Genomic DNA, 20,260 nt, shown 5'->3' with positions numbered 1-20,260 from the left:
TTTTTAAATAATTTTCTTAAAAAATGCTATTTTTGGAAAGTTTTTAATTTTTTGAGAATTATTAAAGATTTGGGTTTGTGATTTACAAATTATGATAACAAAAATATTTGTGGATAGATGAGTATTCTTTCAGAATTTATTTATCAATATATTGTATTTTTAATAATTTTCTTAAAGGCTGCTATTTTTGGAAAGTTTTCATTTCTTGAGTAATATTCTAGATTTGAGTTTCTAATTGAGAAATTATGATAAAAAAATTATTTGTGGATAAATGAGTATTTTTCAAGATTTTTTCATCAATATATAGTATTTTTAAATAATTTTCTTAAAAACTGCTATTTTTGGAAAGTTTTAAATTTTTTGAGAAATACTGTACATTTGGGTTTGTCATTTAGAAATTAGGATAACAAAAATATTTTTGGATAGATGATTATTCTTTTAGAATTTTTCTTAAGTATATAGTATTTTTAAATAATTTTCTTAAAAACTGCTATTTTTGGAAAGTTTCCAATTTTTTGAGAAATACTGTAGATTTAGGTTTGTGATTTAGAAATTAGGATAACAAGAACATTTTAGGATAGAAGAGTATTCTTTCAGAATTTTTCATCAGTATATAGTATTTTTAAATAATCTTCTTAAAAACTGCTATTTTTGGAAAGTTTTCAATTTTTTGAGAAATACTGTAAATTTGGGTTTGTGATTTAGAAATTAGGATAACAAGATTATTTTAGATTAGATGAGTATTGTTTCAGAATTTTTCATCGATGTATTGTATTTTAAAATAATTTTCTTAAAAACTATTATTTTTGGAAAGTTTTCAATTTTTTTTAGAAATACTGTAGATTTGGGTTTGTGATTTAGAAATTAGGACAACAAGAATATTTGTGGATAGATGAATATTCTTTCAGAATTTTCCATCAATATATTGTATTTTAAATAATTTTCTTAAAAACTGCAATTTTTAGAAAGTTTTCATTATTTTGAGAAATATTGTAGATTTGAGTTTGTGATTTACAAATTATGATAACAAAAATATTTGTGGATATATGAGTATTCTTTCAGAATTTTTTTATCAATATATTGTATTTTTAATAATTTTCTTAAAAGCTGCTATTTTTGGAAAGTTTTCATTTTTTTGAGTAATATTCTAGATTTGAGTTTGTGATTTAGAAATTATGATAACAAAATTTTTTGTGGAAAAATGAGTATTCTTTCAGAATTTTTCATCAATATATAGTATTTCTAAATAATTTTCTTAAAATTTCCTATTTTTGGAAAGTTTTCAATTTTTTGAGAAATATTGTATATTTGGGTTTGTGATTTAGAATTTAGGATAATAAGAATATTTGTGGATAGATGATTTCTCTTTTAGAATTTTTCTTCAGTATATATTATTTTTAAATAATTTTCTTAAAAACTGCAATTTTTGGAAAATTTTCAATTTTCCAAGAAATACTGTAGATTTGGGTTTGTAATTTAGAAATTATGATAACAAGAATATTTTAGGATAGAAGAGTTTTCTTTCAGAATTTTTCATCAGTATATAGTATTTTTAAATAATTTTCTTTAAAACTGCTATTTTTGGAAAGTTTTCAATTTTTTGAGAAATACTGTAGATTTTGGTTTGTGATTTAGAAATTAGGACAACAAGAATATTTGTGGATAGATGAATATTCTTTAAGAATTTTTCATCAATATATTGTATTTTTAAATAATTTTCTTAAAAGCTGCTATTTTTAGAAAGTTTTCATTTTTTTGAGAAATATTGTAGATTTGGGTTTGTGATTTACAAATTACGATAACAAAAATATTTGTGGATAGATGAGTATTCTTTCAGAATTTTTCATCAATATATTATTTCTAAATAATTTTCTTAAAAACTACTATTTTTGGAAGGTTTTCAATTTTTTGAGAAATACTGTAAATTTGGGTTTGTGATTTAGAAATTATGATAACAAGAATATTTGTGGATAGATGATTATTCTTTTAGAATTTTTCTTCAGTATATAGTATTTTTAAATAATTTTCTTAAAAACTGCTATTTTTGGAAAGTTTTCAATTTTCCAAGAAATACTGTAGATTTGGGTTTGTGATTTAGAAATTAGGATAATAATAATATTTTAGGATAGAAGAGTATTCTTTCAGAATTTTTCATCAAAATATAGTATTTTTAAATAATTTTCTTAAAAACTGCTATTTTTGAAAAGTTTTCAATTTTTTGAGAAATACTGTAAATTTTGGTTTGTGATTTAGAAATTAGGACAGCAAGAATATTTGTGGATAGATTAATATTCTTTCAAAAATTTTCATCAATATATTGTATTTTTAAAAAAAATTCTTAAAAGCTGCTATTTTTAGAAAGTTTTTATTTTTTTGAGAAATATTGTAGATTTGGGTTTGTGATTTACTAATTATGATAACAAAAATATTTGTGGATAGATGAGTATTCTTTCAGAATTTTTCATCTGTATATAGTATTTTTAAATAATTTTCTTAAAAACTGCTATTTTTGGAAAGTTTTCAATTTTCCAAGAAATACTGTAGATTTGGGTTTGTAATTTAGAAATTAGAATAACAAGAATATTTTAGGATTATAGAGTTTTCTTTTAGAATTTTTCTTTCAGAAATTTTCATCAATATAGTATTTTTAAATAATTTTCATAAAAACTGCTATTTTTGGAAAGTTTTCAATTTTTTGAGAAATACTGTAGATTTGGGTTTATGATTTACAAATTAGGATAACAAGAATATTTTAGGATAGATGAGTATTGTTTCAGAATTTTTTATCAGTATATAGTATTTTTAAATAATTTTCTTAAAAACTGCTATTTTTGGAAAATTTCCAATATTTTGAGAAATGCTGTACATTTGGGTTTGTGATTTAGAAATTAGGATAACAAGAATATTTGTGGATAGATGAGTATTCTTTCAGAATTTTTCACCAGTATATATAGTATTTTTAAATAATTTTCTTAAAAACTGTTATTTTTGTAAAGTTTTCAATTTTCCAAGAAATACTGTAGATTTGGGTTTGTGATTTACAAATTAGGATAACAAGAATATTTTAGGATAAATGAGTATTCTTTCAGAATTTTTCATCAGTATATAGTATTTTTAAATAATCTTCTTAAAAACTGTTATTTTTGGAAAGTTTTCAATTTTTTGAAAAACACTGTAAATTTGGGTTTGTGATTTAGAAATTAGGATAACAAGATTATTTTAGGTTAGATGAGTATTGTTTCAGAATTTTTCATCAATACATTGTATTTTAAAATAATTTTCTTAAAAACTGCTATTTTTTTAAAGTTTTCAATTTTTTGAGAAATTCTGTAGATTTAGGTTTGTGATTTACAAATTAGGATAACAAGAATATTTTAGGATAGATGAGTATTGTTTCTGAATTTTTCATCAGTATATAGTATTTTTTCAATAATTTTCTTAAAAACTGCTATTTTTGGAAAGTTTCCAATTTTTTGACAAAATACTGTACATTTGGGTTTGTGATTTAAAATTAGGATAACAATAATATTTTAGGATAGATGAGTATTCTTTCAGAATTTTTCATCAGTATATAGTATTTGTAAATAATTTTCTTAAAAACTGCTATTTTTGGAAAGTTTTCAATTTTCCAAAAAATACTGTAGATTTGGGTTTGTGATTTAGAAATTAGAATAACAAGAATATTTTAGGATTATAGAGTTTTCTATTAGAATTTTTCTTTCAGAAATTTTCATCAATATAGTATTTTTAAATAATTTTCATAAAAACTGCTATTTTTGAAAAGTTTTCAATTTTTTGAGAAATACTGTAAATTTGAGTTTGTGATTTAGAAATTAGGATAACAAGATTATTTTAGATTAGATGAGTATTGTTTCAAAATTTTTCATCAAAAGATTGTATTTTAAAATAATTTTCTTAAAAACTGCTATTTTTGGAAAGATTTCAATTTTTTGATAAAATACTGTAAATTTGGGTTTGTGATTTAAAATTTAGGACAACAAGAATATTTGTGGATAGATGAATATTCTTTCAGAATTTTTTATCAATATATTGTATTTTTAAATAATTTTCTTAAAAGCTGCTATTTTAGAAAGTTTTCATTTTTTTGAGAAATATTATAGATTTGGGTTTGTGATTTACAAATTATGATAACAAAAATATTTGTGGATAGATGAGTATTCTTTCATAATTTTTTTATCAATATATTGTATTTTTAATAATTTTCTTAAAAGCTGTTATTTTTGGAAAATTTTCAATTTTTTGAAAATACTGTAAATTTGTGTTTGTGATTTAGAAATTAGGATAAAAAGATTATTTTAGGTTAGATGAGTATTGTTTCAGAATTTTTCATCAATATATTGTATTTTAAAATAATTTTCTTAAAAACTGTTATTTTTTAAAAGTTTTCAATTTTTTGAGAAATACTAGGGCTGGGCAAATAAACCGAACCCGAAAATCCGAACCGAACCCGATCCGATGAAAATGAATCCGAACCGATCCGAACCCGACATAAATACCGAATGGATCCTGTTTTTTGGTATATTGGGTTATGGGTATTATCCGAACCGAACCCGGACCTAAATGGATATCCGATAGAACCCGAAACATTTATAATAACAAAAAGAACTTCTACCAAATATGATCTTAATTCTTAATATGTATCCAAAATACTTTAAGATATTATTGAACTTCTAAAATAATTATCTATTAGATAAAGGTTGATGGTGGAATGTAGCGGTTGAAACCTAAAGTTTTTTTTATTTTGGTTTTGTTTTCATTAAATAGTGTTTCTCATTTCATGAGAACTTAGTTTTTGTTTTATGATTTCATTTATCTGTTTTCTTTATTTCACTAACTATGTTTATCTTTCGCTTGATTTTGAATGATCACGTTTGATGTTTTTTCTTATTTTTGAATCGATTTTACTTATGTTTTGGCTATTAAAATATGTACAAATCATGTATTTTAAATCTGAAGAACCGATTTCATTTATGTTTTAGTTACAAAATAGGTACAAATCATGTATTTTTAAACCGAAGAACCGATTGGGACCCGAACCCGAAAGTACAATGGGTTATACCGGTTCTTTGAAGATTTACTAACCCCGACCCGAACCCGATATAACCCGAACCGGTCCCGAACCGAACTTTTATATAACCCGAATGGGGTTGATTTTGATAAACCCGAAAAACCAAAACCCGAATGGATAAAACCGAAACCCGATTGGGACCCCGAATGCCCACGCCTAAGAAATACTGTAGATTTGGGTTTGTGATTTACAAATTAGGATAACAAGAATATTTTAGGATATATGAGTATTGTTTCAGAATTTTTCATAAGTATATAGTTTTTTTAAATAATTTTCTTAAAAACTGCTATTTTTGGAAAGTTTCCAATTTTTTGACAAAATACTGTACATTTGGGTTTGTGATTTAAAATTAGGATAACAATAATATTTTAGGATAGATGAGTATTCTTTCAGAATTTTTCATCAGTATATAGTATTTGTAAATAATTTTCTTAAAAACTGCTATTTTTGGAAAGTTTCCAATTTTTTGAGAAATAATGTACATTTGGGTTTGTGATTTAGAAATTGGTATAACAAGAATATTTTAGGATAGATGAGTATTCTTTCAGAGTTTTTCATCAGTATATAGTATTTGTAAATAATTTTCTTAAAAACTACTATTTTTGGAAAGTTTTCAATTTTCCAAAAAAATACTATTGATTTGGGTTTGTGATTTAGAAATTAGGATAACAAGAATATTTTAGGATAGAAGAATTTTCTTTCGGAATTTTTTATCAGTATATAGTATTTGTAAATAATTTTCTTAAAAACTGCTATTTTTGGAAAGTTTCCAATTTTTTTAGAAATACTGTTGATTTGGGTTTGAGATTTAGAAATTAGGATAACAAGATTATATTAGAATAGATGAGTATTCTTTCAGAATTTTTCATCAGTATATAGTATTTTTAAATAATTTTCTTAAAAACTGCTATTTTTGGAAAGTTTCCAATTTTTTGAGAAATAATGTACATTTGAGTTTGTGATTTAGAAATTAGGATAACAAGAATATTTTAGGATTATAGAGTTTTCTTTTAGAATTTTTCTTTCAGAAATTTTCATCAATATAGTATTTTTAAATAATTTTCATAAAAACTGCTATTTTTGGAAAGTTTTCAATTTTTTGAGAAATACTGTAGATTTGGGTTTGTGATTTACAAATTAGGATAACAAGAATATTTTAGGATAGATGAGTATTGTTTCAGAATTTTTTATCAGTATATAGTATTTTTAAATAATTTTCTTAAAAACTGCTATTTTTGGAAAGTTTCCAATATTTTGAGAAATACTGTACATTTGGGTTTGTGATTTAGAAATTAGGATAACAAGAATATTTGTGGATAGATGAGTATTCTTTCAGAATTTTTCACCAGTATATAGTATTTTTAAATAATTTTCTTAAAAACTGTTATTTTTGTAAAGTTTTCAATTTTCCAAGAAATACTGTAGATTTGGGTTTGTGATTTACAAATTAGGATAACAAGAATATTTTAGGATAGATGAGTATTCTTTCAGAATTTTTCATCAGTATATAGTATTTTTAAATAATCTTCTTAAAAACTGTTATTTTTGGAAAGTTTTCAATTTTTTGAAAAATACTGTAAATTTGGGTTTGTGATTTAGAAATTAGGATAACAAGATTATTTTAGGTTAGATGAGTACTGTTTCAGAATTTTTCATCGATACATTGTATTTTAGAATAATTTTTTTAAAAACTGCTATTTTTTTAAAGTTTTCAATTTTTTGAGAAATACTGTAGATTTGGGTTTGTGATTTACAAATTAGGATAACAAGAATATTTTAGGATAGATGAGTATTGTTTCTGAATTTTTCATCAGTATATAGTATTTTTAAATAATTTTATTAAAAACTTCTATTTTTGGAAAGTTTCCAATTTTTTGACAAAATACTGTACATTTGGGTTTGTGATTTAAAATTAGGATAACAATAATATTTTAGGATAGATGAGAATTCTTTCAGAATTTTTCATCAGTATATAGTATTTGTAAATAATTTTCTTAAAAACTGCTATTTTTGGAAAGTTTTCAATTTTCCAAAAAATACTGTAGATTTGGGTTTGTGATTTAGAAATTAGAATAACAAGAATATTTTAGGATAGATGAGTATTGTTTCAGAATTTTTCATCAGTATATAGTATTTTTAAATAATTTTCTTAAAAACTGCTGATTTTGGAAAGTTTCCAATTTTTTTGAGAAATGCTGTACATTTGGGTTTGTGATTTAGAAATTAGGATAACAAGAATATTTTAGAATAGATGAGTATTCTTTCAGAGTTTTTCATCAGTATATTGTATTTTTAATAATTTTCTTAAATGCTGCTATTTTCGGAAAGTTTTTATTTTTTGAGTAATATTCTAGATTTGAGTTTGTGATTTAGAAATTATGATAAGAAAATTATTTGTGGATAAATGAGTATTCTTTCAGAATTTTTCATCAATATATAGTATTTTTAAATAATTTTCTTAAAAACTGCTATTTTTGGAAAGTTTTCAATTTTTTGAGAAATGCTGTACATTTGGGTTTGTGATATAGAAATTAGGATAACAAGAATATTTTAGGATAGATGAGTATTCTTTCAGAATTTTTCATCAGTATATAGTATTTTAAAATAATTTTCTTAAAAACTGCTATTTTTGGAAAGTTTCCAATTTTTTGAGAAATAATGTACATTTGGGTTTGTGATTTAGAAATTAGTATAACAAGAATATTTTAGGATAGATGAGTATTCTTTCAGAGTTTTTCATCAGTATATAGTATTTGTAAATAATTTTCTTAAAAACTGCTATTTTTGGAAAGTCTTCAATTTTCCAAGAAATACTGTAGATTTGGGTTTTTGATTTACAAATTAGGATAACAAAAATATTTTAAGATAGATGAGTATTGTTTCAGAATTTTTCATGAGTATATAGTATTTTTAAATAATTTTCTTAAAAACTGCTATTTTTGGAAAGTTTCCAATTTTTTGAGAAATACTGTAGATTTGGGTTTGAGATTTAGAAATTAGGATAACAAGATTATTTTAGAATAGATGAGTATTCTTTCAGAATTTTTCATCAGTATATAGTATTTTTAAATAATTTTCTTAAAAACTGCTATTTTTGGAAAGTTTCCAATTTTTTGAGAAATACTGTTGATTTGGGTTTTGATTTAGAAATTAGGATAACAAGAAATACTTCCTTAGCTTTGATTCAGCTTCATAAAATGTTTTGCTTTTCTGTATTCTTCTTGCAGGTATGATTACTCAGGGTATGGACAGTAACTGGAAAGGTTTGTTTTGTCCTTAACAAACATATGAGAGTATTGGTAATAGCTATATAACTAATTATAATAATCTTTTTTTTTGTGTGTGTGTGTGACTTTAGCCGAGTGAGAGCCATACCTATGCTGATATCAAAGCTGCTTATAAATGTCTTGAAGAGACATACGGAACAAAACAGGAAGATGTAATCCTTTATGGCCAGTCAGTAGGAAGTGGACCTACACTAGATCTCGCTGCTCGGTTGCCTCAGTTGAGAGCTGTTGTTCTCCATAGCCCGATTCTTTCAGGTCTTAGAGTAATGTATCCAGTGAAGAAGACTTACTGGTTCGACATCTACAAGGTAATAAAATACATCATTCTTTCATGGATCATACACAGTTACAGTTGCATTTTTATGTTTTCTTTAATGTGCAGAATATCGACAAGATCACACTTGTGAATTGCCCGGTTCTTGTCATTCACGTGAGTTACATATTAACTCTCTCTATGCCTGCGGGTTTGGGTAGTTCAGGTTATTCGGTTTGGGTAGTTCCATTAGTTCGGTTCAACATAAATCTTACTGAATTAAAGTTCATTTTGGTATTCGGTTAGTTTGGTTTTCGAAAATTAGATTTTGGTTTAATTTTGTTAAAATTTCTCATAAGTTTGGTTAATTTCGGTTAATTTGGTTAGTTCAGTGTGGTATGGTTTCGTTATAATTTATTTTAAAGAATTCCAAAGCAACTGATAGCCGAACTGAAAACCAAACTCTTTTAAAAAAACTACTGACTCGAACCAAACTAACAAAAAGATTTGGTTCAGTCAGAGGCGTGCCTACAGTGTATTGAAAAAGGCATTGGCCTCAGGCCCCCGATTAATATGACTCTTTTTAGGGCCCCAAAATTTAAAATAATTTCTAGTATAGTGGTTTAGACTTATTTAAAAAAAAAACATTTCTACGAAAATTAATTAATTTATTTTTTGAATTCATGTATTTTTTTCTATATGACATAATATAACATATTTATGTTATAAACTTATTCTTTTACAGTATTAGACTTGTGTATTTGGTGAAAATAATATATCATATTAAAAAATTATTTTTATTACGATTGTAAATAAATTTATTTTTAAAACTTGCCTTAGGCCCCTAAAACTCTTCGCACAGCACTGGGTTCAGTTCAAAATCCCAGCCCTATCTCTCTCTGTTCTTGTTTCTTTTGTAGGTGTCTTTAACTCTCTCTGGTGGATTATTCATCTGGTTGCAGGGAACTTCAGATGAAGTTGTTGACTGTTCCCATGGAAAACAGTTATGGGAACTCTCTAAAGAGAAGTATGAACCGCTTTGGCTCGAAGGTGGTAGCCACTGTGATCTAGAACACTACCCTGAATACATCAAACACCTTAAGAAATTCATCACAACCGTAGAGAGACGTCTCTCCTCGAGGGCGAGCGCGTGCCTATCAGAGAACCAGGGCAGCGAGGTGGAAATGCCGAGGCAGAGCGTAGATAGAATAGAGAAGCCACCAAGGGAAAGCGTTGATAGAAGGGAGAAAGAGAAACCGCCAAAGGGTCCTTCGAAGAAGAGTAAGCTTAGAATCACTTTCGAGCAGCATTTAGATCGGTCGAGGAGGAGCGTTGACCTCCACGACAAGGCAAGGAAGAGCGTTGACCAGCATCATCAGATTGAGAGAGGGAGGAAGAGTGTTGATAGGTTGGATAGAGTACGGTCTGAATAAAACGTACAGATAATTGTTACAGATGGGTGTGAGCATCTGCCTTGACTCTTAAGCAAACAGCTGAGTTAAATTAGCCAAAATATTGGGTTTTTAATTTGGGCTTCCTTCAAACACCATAAGCTCTTTAAGATCAAAAGCCCAAAATAATGTTTAGAATTTGTTTTTATATCACGTGAATGTTAAATCATAGAATGAAAATCTATTATATATACGATACGGAAGGTGTCATCAAATAATGTCAGTAAAATGTTCAAGATGATTCTGTACTATAAATCACTTCACAAGTCATTGCTGTCGGTGGTAGCAACATTTACGATAAAACCCACAGTTCAAATGATACATCCCTCTTGTCAATCTATGATGAATTGGATTCGCATTTTTTGAAATTTATTTAAAATATCAATTCCACAGTTTACTTGCGTTCGATAACAGCGTGGAATAATAATAATGCAGATGCAATCCTCTCACGGAAGAAAAGTCCAAAGATATTATATCACCTCATATATTTTCAGCTACAGTGGCTCGAAAAATCTCATGTTAACCACGTTTGTCTTTTAGAGCACCCCATTAGTGAATCCCATGAAAAGTTCACAAAGTATTTTTTTATTATTATTTTTTTTTGGTTTGATTTTTGTTTAAAAAAAAAATTATTTTTTCGGACCAATCGCGGGCCGCCATGTGCCGTGGAACCCGCGTTACAGTGATGAACCAGGTTCACTGGAAAGAGGTGGAGAAAAACAAGTTCATCACTATTCATTATTTTAATATATTTTTTTTTTTTTGGAATCTGTGTGAACCCCGCCCCCACCATAAGTTCAGTAATGGAAGTGCTCTTAGATTAGGAGCATCTCCAACAATGACACCAAATTTAGTGTTTTTGTATTATAAATTTTTTGTCATCTCTAAAATAACACCAAATTTTACACCAAATATAATATGATATATTATTTGATGTTTTCTGTTTATTTTTTTATATTTTATATTATTTGTAATTGATAGATAATTATTTATCACATTTATATTATTATTTATATTTTTTTACTTGTAAATGATGAATGATAATAGTCATTTAGTGATTTATTTTGAAAATAAAAATAAAAATTTAGTATTTTAATTATGCAAAAATAAATTTTTAAAATACAAATAATTCAATATATTAATATTTAATTACAAATTGGATAGTAATTGAACTATATTATTACATGAAATATAATAGATATACATTTTAAATATTTGGTGTGATAAATAGTGTTATGCCAAATTTAGTGTAATACTATTCACATTACACTAAATTTGGTGAAATGGTGTCAAATTTGATTTCTTGTTGAAAATGAAATTACATTAAATTTGGTGTTTTGGTGTCTTGTTGGAGATGGCCTAAGTCTAAGTCATATATATATTTTTTATGTTGGTGCCTCTAAACATAATAATATCCCAAACCTTTTTGAATTAAGATCCGTGAACTCTATAGATGTTGCCGTATCTGAAATGTTGAAAATAAACAAAAATGGAGTTTACTACGTAATTAATGCATAAATGTAATCTATCCAAACTTGTTTCCTCCCTGCACATCCAAACAGAATCCAAGATTACAATAGTTTAATCCAATTAACGATGGACACGTGTCCAAGTACCATCACAATCATCTTTCCTTTTCCCTCCACCTACATACTTTTTTGAAAAAGAAAACAGAGAACAAGTTAATTAAGAGTGAGAGAAACACACACTTATACAGTGTAAGAGGGATCAAAGATGTGTAGTGAACCTAGTCCTGTGGTCGGAGAAGAAACGAGAACATCGAAGAGGATCAAGAAGAGGAAACACATAGCCATGGATGATAGCTCTCCTTCGAATCTTGAAACGTCTCGTAAGCAGATCAGAACAAAAACAAAGAAACCCAAGTTCCTCAGTCTCAAGCTCGAACTCAACACGTCTCACGAGATCGACGAGAGTCCCGAAACCACGACGAACAAGAAGAAGCAGAGCAAGACGAGAGGAGGTGCTGAGAAGAAGAGAGTGGAGACTGTGGGAGGAGGAGAGAAAGAAGAAGATCAATACGACACCGTGGCGGCTTACCTCTTCAACTCCACCACCGACAACAGCACAATCTCTTCCATCCACGATCTGCTCCCTTCCTCCACCGCCGATGTAGATTGCGGCGGCGAAGGAAGGGACATGTCGCCGTACGACATTAAAGAGCATGGATCAACGTCTGCTTCTTCGCTTCTATAGTTCTCAGTAATCACAAACACAATTATAGTAACTCGAATAAGAACACTTCTTATTAATCACTCTTGAGGAAACTAACTCAAAACCTCAAGCACTCAAACTCATAAACTCTTAAGTTATATCACAAGTTGATATCTCCTTATATAACACTTTAGTTATCCTAAACTCATTAGGATAAACACAACACAATATTTCCTAAACTCATTAGGTTTATCTATTACTTGTAGCCTAAGTAACTTCAAGTTTATCCAACATTCTCCCCTTTAAGCTTGAAGTTTTCTTTCACTCCAATGTAGTCTCTCATTTCTCTGAATCTAATTCTTCCTAGAGCTTTTGTCAAGATATCCGCTTTCTGTTTATCACCTTGAACATACTCTACTTCAATCTGTCCATTCTCTACGCACTCTCTGATGAAGTGATATCTCCTGTGTATGTGCTTACTTCTCCCATGAAACACTGGATTTTTTGTTAAGGCAATGGCAGACTGGTTGTCGATACGTATCAGTACCTTCTCGCTTTGTTGATCTGTTATCTCGCTCAAGAGATCTTGTAACCATATAGCCTGTCGTGCAGCTTCAGTCCCAGCCATGAATTCTGCTTCGCAACTCGATAATGCTACTACTTCTTGCTTCTGTGAACACCATGAGATGGGACTATTATCAATGTAAAATATGTGTCCAGTCGTGCTCTTACCATCATCCGGGTCTACATTATAGCTACTGTCGCTATACCCTATAAGTCTTGGTATTTTCATTGCAGATCGTCTGAATTCTAAACCAAACGCCACACTCCCTTGTAAATATCGTAGTACTTGCTTCATGGCAGCTCCATGTGAGTCTTTAGGACTCTGCATATAACGACTCAGAACTCCCACGCTGAAAGATAAGTCCGGTCTTGTATGTAAGAGATACCGTAAACACCCAACATTTTTCCGGTACATCGTTGCATCAACTTCTCTTTCATTCTCTGCTTTTGAAAGCTTTAATCCAAGCTCCATTGGTGTGTGTACTGGATTACACTTGATCATTCCTGCATTCTCTAGAATTTTAGATGCATATCGCCTTTGGTTCAGTGTGATTCCTCCTTCATGTTGGCATACTTCAATCCCAAGGTAATAAGACAACTTTCCCAAATTACTCATCTCAAACTTGTTTGACATGTTTCTTTTGAACTCATCGATATTCCTTTTATTTGTTCCTGTGACGAAAAGGTCATCCACATACACAGCAACTATGAGAAGCTCTCCATCGATCACTTTGCGATATACCGACGGCTCCTTCGCACATTTCTCAAACTGTAGCTCGCGTAACGTCTGATTGAGCTTGTGGTTCCATGCCCGTGGAGCTTGCTTCAAACCATACAAAGCTTTGTTTAACTTATAGACCTTACTCTCACATCCTTTCTGCTCGAAACCCTCTGGTTGTGATACATAGACTATTTCTTTAAGTTCTCCATAGAGAAATGCTGTTTTTACATCTAGATGATGTACTTCCCATCCACTTGTTGCTGCTAGACTTATAAGTAGACGTATGGTCTCAATCCTTGCTACTGGTGCGAACACCTCGTCGTAGTCAATCCCATGACGTTGTACATACCCTTTTGCAACGAGCCTGGCCTTGTATTTGCTTATACTTCCATCTGAGTTGCGTTTTAGCTTAAAAACCCATTTCAAACCGATAGGCTTGGCTCCATATGGTAGATCTACTAGGATCCACGTTTTGTTTTTGACTATGGATTCTATTTCTTCTTCACAAGCTCTTGTCCACTGTTTAGACTCGCTTGCTTCCTCAAAATTTCTTGGCTCGTTGTCGAGATACATCAGAATCTCTTCTCCTAATTCCTCAGCTAACAGAATATAATCATCAAGGTATTTGGGCCTTGTTGTTTGTCTCTCTGAACGTCTTAGAGATTGTACTTCTGTTTCGTCTTCTCCAAGGCTCTGAATATCAGCGTACTGATCATCGTCCTGAACAGGCTCGTGATCATCACTCGTGTGGTTTGTCTCATCGACTCCACTTACTTCATGGTTTCCAAACCTTCCAACCTGTACCTTGAATCCTTCATTATTCTCTGTCTTATCGTTTTCTTTGTTCCATTCCCAGCTTCTTGATTCATCAAAGATAACATCTCTACTCACCACTATCTTTTTTGTGTGTGGATCATATAATCTGTACGCTTTGGATCCCGGTTCTGTCCCTAAGTGTACCAGCATCCGAGACCTATCGTCGAGTTTCTTAAGGTGTGTGCCGGTTATTTTTGCATATCCAATGCAACCAAAAACTCGCAAGTGACTTACGTTAGGCTTCTTACCTCGATATAGCTCGTATGGGGTTTGATCCTTCAGTGATCTCGTGGCTAACCGATTCAGTATGTAGGTAACATGCCTTATGGCCTCTCCCCATAGATAGTCTGGTAGGTTCATGCCCTTTAAAATACTTCTTGCCATCTCCATCATCGTACGATTTCTTCGTTCAACAACACCATTCTGCTGGGGTGTATATGGTGCAGTGAGATGCCTTTTTATTCCTGCTCCATCACAATAAGAGTTAAACTCTTGAGAGACGAACTCTCCGCCTCTGTCGGACCTAAACGTCTGTATCTTCTGTCTCGTCTCCTGTTCCGCAATAACTCTCAACCTTTTAAATTTATCAAAAGCTTCAGATTTTTCTTTTAATAGCATCGTCCACATATATCTGCTGTGATCATCAATGACAACAAACACATATTTGTTCCCAGCCTGTGTGGTAGGTGTTATCGGTCCGCAAAGGTCTCCATGAAGAAGCTCTAACGTCTTAGTAGCTCGATAGGACGTAGCTTTGGGAAAAACTTGGCGACTCTGTTTCCCAAGAATGCACGATCGACATACTTCCTTCTCAATGTTAACATTTGGTAGTCCCAAAACTAGTTCCTTCTGCATCATATTTCGAATAGTCTCAGTATTTACGTGTCCCAAACGAGCATGCCACTTACATGATTCATTGTCTTCAGTTAGATAAAGGCGCGATGTGTCTTTCATTCCCATTCGAACTTTGTATAATCTGTTTCTTGATCTCCGAGATGTAACAAGTAGCTTGCCACGTTGATCATGCATTGTGAGTGTCTCTCCTCTCATTCTTACATCACATCCTGCCTCGGTGGCTTGTCCCAAACTGATGATATTGCTTTTGAGATCGGGAATGAAGTAGACATCAGTCATCTTTCGAGAATCTCCATTCATGTCGGTGAAAGAGATTGTACCTTTCCCTTTAATGTCTATTCTGGAATCATCTCCGAAACGAACCTTGCCGGTGATCGTGGTGTCAAGTTTCGAAAAATACCTTTGTTCTCCGGTCATATGGTTACTGGCTCCGTTGTCGAGGTACCATATATTCTCATCTCCACTATTTGTTTCATATCTCTCAGGAACTACATTCTTCTCGTTTAGAAAAACAATCTCGTGCATCATAAGCTCGTCAGCTTCTTGTGTTTCAGTGACGTCGTTTTCTTGAGTTTCTTGTAGTTTAAGCTTCAGGTCCGGACAATGAGCCACAAAGTGACCTACTTTGTCACAGCGATAGCAAGTGATGCGAGATGCATCCCTGCCTGCGTATGGATCTTTATTGTAGTCTCCTCTTCCACTGCTATTGTAATCTCCTCTTCCACCGTAATTGTAGTCTCCTCTTCCACCGTTATATCGGCCTCGTCCTCTTCCTCTGCTATATCGACCTCCACGGCCTCTGCCTCGATACCAATCATTATTATAATCTCGGTTTGTTTGTTCATATTGTCGATTAGATTGATCTTGTTGAGCCCGATTCTGACCTTCTGTATTTGAGTACATAAGTTTTCCCTGATCCTCTTCTTTCTCTTCTTCTTCGCAAATTCTTTCTTCGTAAGCTTTTAAACGCCCTAATATGTCTTCATAGCCCGTTGTATTTAGGTCGAGCACTTGCTCGAGAGAGGCAACAATATGTATGTACTTCTTTCGAGGAAGGCTCATAAGAAATTTCTTAACGAGTTTAGTTTCTTCAATGGTGACACCAAGAGAAGCTGATTTTGAAGCTAATTCGGATAGCTTCCCACCAAAGTCATCGATGCTCTCAGACTCTTTCATCTTCAAGCGTTCGAATTCGGCCATTAGAGTCTGTAACCTAGCCTCACGTACTCGTTCTGCCCCGACATGTCGAGTTTTTATTGCTTCCCACACTTGTTTAGCATTCTCGAGTTCTCCTACTTGGAGAATAAGATTCTCTGGTATTGACTGAAATAATAGAGCTAGCGCTACATCATTCTTCTCGGTGTTAACCTGCTCTGTTTCAATGGCTTCCCAAACTTTGTGAACCCTCAAAGTAATCTTCATTCTCATTGCCCACACTGTATAATTAGTTGCACTCAGCATCGGACATTTAATCGATGAAAGCCCTCCGCCTTCTTTGATCTTCGCAGTGGTAGCAACAATGTCACTCATGATCGATTGTAGCTCTGATACCAAATATAGTTCTCAGTAATCACAAACACAATTATAGTAACTCGAATAAGAACACTTCTTATTAATCACTCTTGAGGAAACTAACTCAAAACCTCAAGCACTCAAACTCATAAACTCTTAAGTTATATCACAAGTTGATATCTCCTTATATAACACTTTAGTTATCCTAAACTCATTAGGATAAACACAACACAATATTTCCTAAACTCATTAGGTTTATCTATTACTTGTAGCCTAAGTAACTTCAAGTTTATCCAACAGCTTCTACGGACGGCGATGAGGAAAGGAGCGAGCAAGGAGGAGACCACGGCGGAGCGGTGGGTGAGTTATTCGGAGGTTGTGGACGAGGTGATGAGTCGGAGCGGAACTCCGCGGTGTTGCGGCGGTGATGGAAACGATGGAAGGACTTCGCTGGCTCTGAAGCTTGATTATGAGGAGATCATGGAGGCTTGGCCGGATAAAGGTACTCTTTATGTCGACGGAGAACCGCCGCAGACGGTGCCGGACTTGCATGCTTCTACTGATGTAAGTAAACATCTCTTTGTATCATGTTTATATATCGTTAATTAATGCTTATAATAGATTACTAATTAAGTTGATATAAATTAAATCGTAGTTAATGCTTAATGTGACTAACATATTTAAAGCGGTGAATTTTTTTGATGTGGTCACGAGTTTTTTCTTGAAACTTTAATGATGATAGCCTAATTAAATTTATTACGTTGAAAGTTTTACCATAATAATTAAAGCTTTGACTATAAACTGAAAATGTAACTGCATAATGATTTTTTTTTAAAAAAATCTGTAACCCTAGTAAATGATAATACTTGTACATGTTGATTTTCTACATAATTGTTAGACTGGTAAAAACATTTGTCAAATCATGAAACCGATCGAGCTTTATCAAATCATATGGTATATATACATGACAAATGTACCCAATTGTAAGATATTGTATATTTTGGTCATCGTTGTTATCGTCAAAATTAATCTAAGCTGGATAGGAAAGATTTGATACTAGGCAAGTGTGTGTTTGATTGGTTTTTAGGTGGTTACCGGCGGCGGAGAGGCAGGGAGTTTATGGACTGTGCCGGAGATGGAGACGACGGAGACGTTATGGAGAGGGCATAGAGAAGCGAGCTTGCTACGGTATAAAGAGAAACGACAAAGTCGCCTTTTCTCTAAGCGGATCCGATACCAAGTTCGTAAACTCAACGCTGAGAAACGTCCTCGTGTTAAAGTAAGTAAGCTTCCCTTCTTTCCTTTTCAGCATTTTACACACCTTGTATAAACATGATGGCTACAGTAATATATGTAAGATCGAGAACTAGATTGGGTTGGTGCGTGAAACTGCTGGTTCTAATTAGGTATTGGTTTTGGTTCATCTTTTTTTCAGGGCCGGTTTGTGAAGAGAGACGATTTGTAAACCACTAATAAACTGATGGTTTAGACTTGTGGTTTGTGGACATACTAGTCTTATAAAATAACCAAGTGGCGGATATTTGGTATAATAATGTTATTTTGTAACTTTTTGAGAAGTTAAGGCCATAACCGGAGTATACCGAGAAATGAAAGGTGTTGGTTTGTATAGGGTCTTGACCAGCTCGGTTATGCGGAAGTTTCGGTTTGTTTGCCCGTTTAAGTTCAATTAGTAGAAAATCAACCAATTCGCAACACATACGAATAACAATAATTGTAGTGGATATCCTCAATTGAGTACTTCATATTTGTTGTTTTCACTCTTCAGCATGTAACTAATTAGAAGTAAAAGAAAATGATCAAAGTACGTAACACTCTGACAAATATATTACAACATGTAAACATATTAGTTTTACAACTTCGAAATGGAACGACTACATGGAAAATTTGTATAATCGATAGTGCATTGTGCATGAAAATTCTATCTAGTTATTATTCTTGGCTGGTTTTATGTTTCGCCAAGAAGTTAACAAACAATTAATTTGACAAACTTGTTTAGGTGTTTATACGATTATAGTAGGGCAAGAAGTGGAAATGTTGTTAAGAAGCTTTTTCTCTTTGAAGGCAGGATCTTCTAACAACAAGACTTTGTCTTTTTCTCCAACACCAACCATGTGTAGATATTCATCATCCTCTCTTTCTTTCCCTTTAAATAATAGCCGTTGTTGTTTTGGCTCGAGACCAGTAAGCAATGCTAGTACCATCTTAAGTTCTCCTGTAAATCCACAAGTATAAATCAGTTGCAATGTCACAATTTTTTGTATGATTTGGACTTTTTTCATTAATTTATATTTCATACTTTAGAATGACTTTCTAGTTTTTTAAATAAGAAAAATTATAATATAGTTTCAAAACTTTTTGTAATTCTAATAAACTATATTTATTGTAAACCCGCATATAGTCTATTAAATCTTTTATTGTTATATAAGTCTACCAGATGTACCATAAAGATTCAGAAAAGTTGAGAGATGAGAAACTTACCAAAGGTGGAAGTGGCTTCAATGGAGAGATCATGAAAATGAGCAAAAGTAGAGACTCTTATGGAGATCAAGTCTTCACCAATGCTCTCTTGTCTCTTTTGAACAAGCATACCTCCTGGCCTGAGTTCCCATTTGATCTCATAATTGCTGCTGCTACTATTGTTGTTATTACCAAATCCTTTTTGTTGTTGATCTTGTTGTGTGCCTTTGTTGTTGGTTCTTTTACCAAAACCAAATCTAATGCCAAATCTCTTGGACTTGAACCTCATCATCTCTTTTCTGATTTGATTTCTGTGGAGTTTTTTTTTTCTCACTTATGTTTTCTCTCGAGCTTTGGGATACATAGACATGGAAACATTTAAGTGGTTTATATAAGAGACAAGAGGTCAAGAAAAGGACAAAACCACATACATACTTGCATGTGCAGTTGCTTTTACAATTACAAGTCTTCCTCTTTTAAATATATTTTGTTTAATGTTTGTAACTTAATAATGTAGAGCCGATTAATATACAATAATAAAAGCCATGAAAGTGTGCCGACAATGGATAAATCAGATTTCTATAGGATTGATTGGGACTGTTAAGAGGAGAGTTTCAGCACATGGCTGATGGTTCGACTGATAATAAACAATGTTTCCTTGATTGAAGGGCCAAGCACAAAAATGTAAACAACAAACAATCGAAACTATAGTATTGTTAATTAATTAAAAGCTAGTATGGGTAGGCTTTGTTTTATCTAGGAATTTCGGCGTGCCGACCTTGTTGTATTAAAGTTTATCTCAGTTTGACAAATTATTTGCATTACTTTTTAAACATATTTTTGCATTAATTTATTGTCATGGATATACTATTGTTTATTGAGTTTAGAAAAAGCATACAAAGATTAATCATATACCTAATCAAGTAGAACGAACAGTAGTATAATTTGTTCTTTAATCGCAATCAAAATGATTACGTTTCTTGGGTGAACTTGAATTTTGGTGTAACGATCGCCATGTGGTAGGGTATTTAGGAAAATTAATAATGCAAGAAAGAAAGCCTT

General features: G+C 31.3%; 2 protein-coding genes and 1 pseudogene across 3 annotated transcripts; 2 read left to right on the top strand and 1 right to left on the bottom strand.

Moving 5' to 3' along the window:
* The first annotated feature begins 6,719 nt into the window (after window positions 1–6,719).
* Window positions 6,720–10,276, top strand: LOC103851233 (annotated as a pseudogene).
* A 1,202-nt stretch (window positions 10,277–11,478) lies between these two features.
* Window positions 11,479–18,435, top strand: LOC103850925 (zinc finger protein CONSTANS-LIKE 6). Of its 2 annotated transcripts, none has more exons than XM_033283914.1 (4): window positions 11,479–12,284; window positions 17,020–17,284; window positions 17,808–17,999; window positions 18,156–18,435. In XM_033283914.1, exons 1-4 carry the CDS (start codon window positions 11,815–11,817, stop codon window positions 18,183–18,185), a joined length of 957 nt encoding a protein of 318 aa, XP_033139805.1. In that variant the 5' UTR covers window positions 11,479–11,814; the 3' UTR covers window positions 18,186–18,435. The 2 variants fall into 2 exon arrangements, with proteins under 2 accessions (XP_033139805.1, XP_033139804.1); XM_033283913.1 differs by having other exon boundaries at window positions 11,496–12,291; window positions 17,027–17,284.
* Window positions 18,436–18,524: 89 nt separating this feature from the next.
* LOC103850926 (BAG family molecular chaperone regulator 2) lies at window positions 18,525–19,541 on the bottom strand. The gene is made up of 2 exons (XM_009127722.2): window positions 19,220–19,541; window positions 18,525–18,953 (listed from the first exon to the last, which is right to left on the bottom strand). Exons 1-2 carry the CDS (start codon window positions 19,488–19,490, stop codon window positions 18,742–18,744), a joined length of 483 nt encoding a protein of 160 aa, XP_009125970.1. The 5' UTR covers window positions 19,491–19,541; the 3' UTR covers window positions 18,525–18,741.
* Between the last annotated feature and the right edge of the window lie 719 nt (window positions 19,542–20,260).

Source organism: Brassica rapa, chromosome A02 (assembly GCF_000309985.2).
Source record: "Brassica rapa cultivar Chiifu-401-42 chromosome A02, CAAS_Brap_v3.01, whole genome shotgun sequence".
Taxonomy (NCBI): domain Eukaryota; kingdom Viridiplantae; phylum Streptophyta; class Magnoliopsida; order Brassicales; family Brassicaceae; genus Brassica; species Brassica rapa.
Note: the sequence above shows the minus strand (reverse complement) of the source record. Positions and strands in the feature narration are given on the sequence as shown.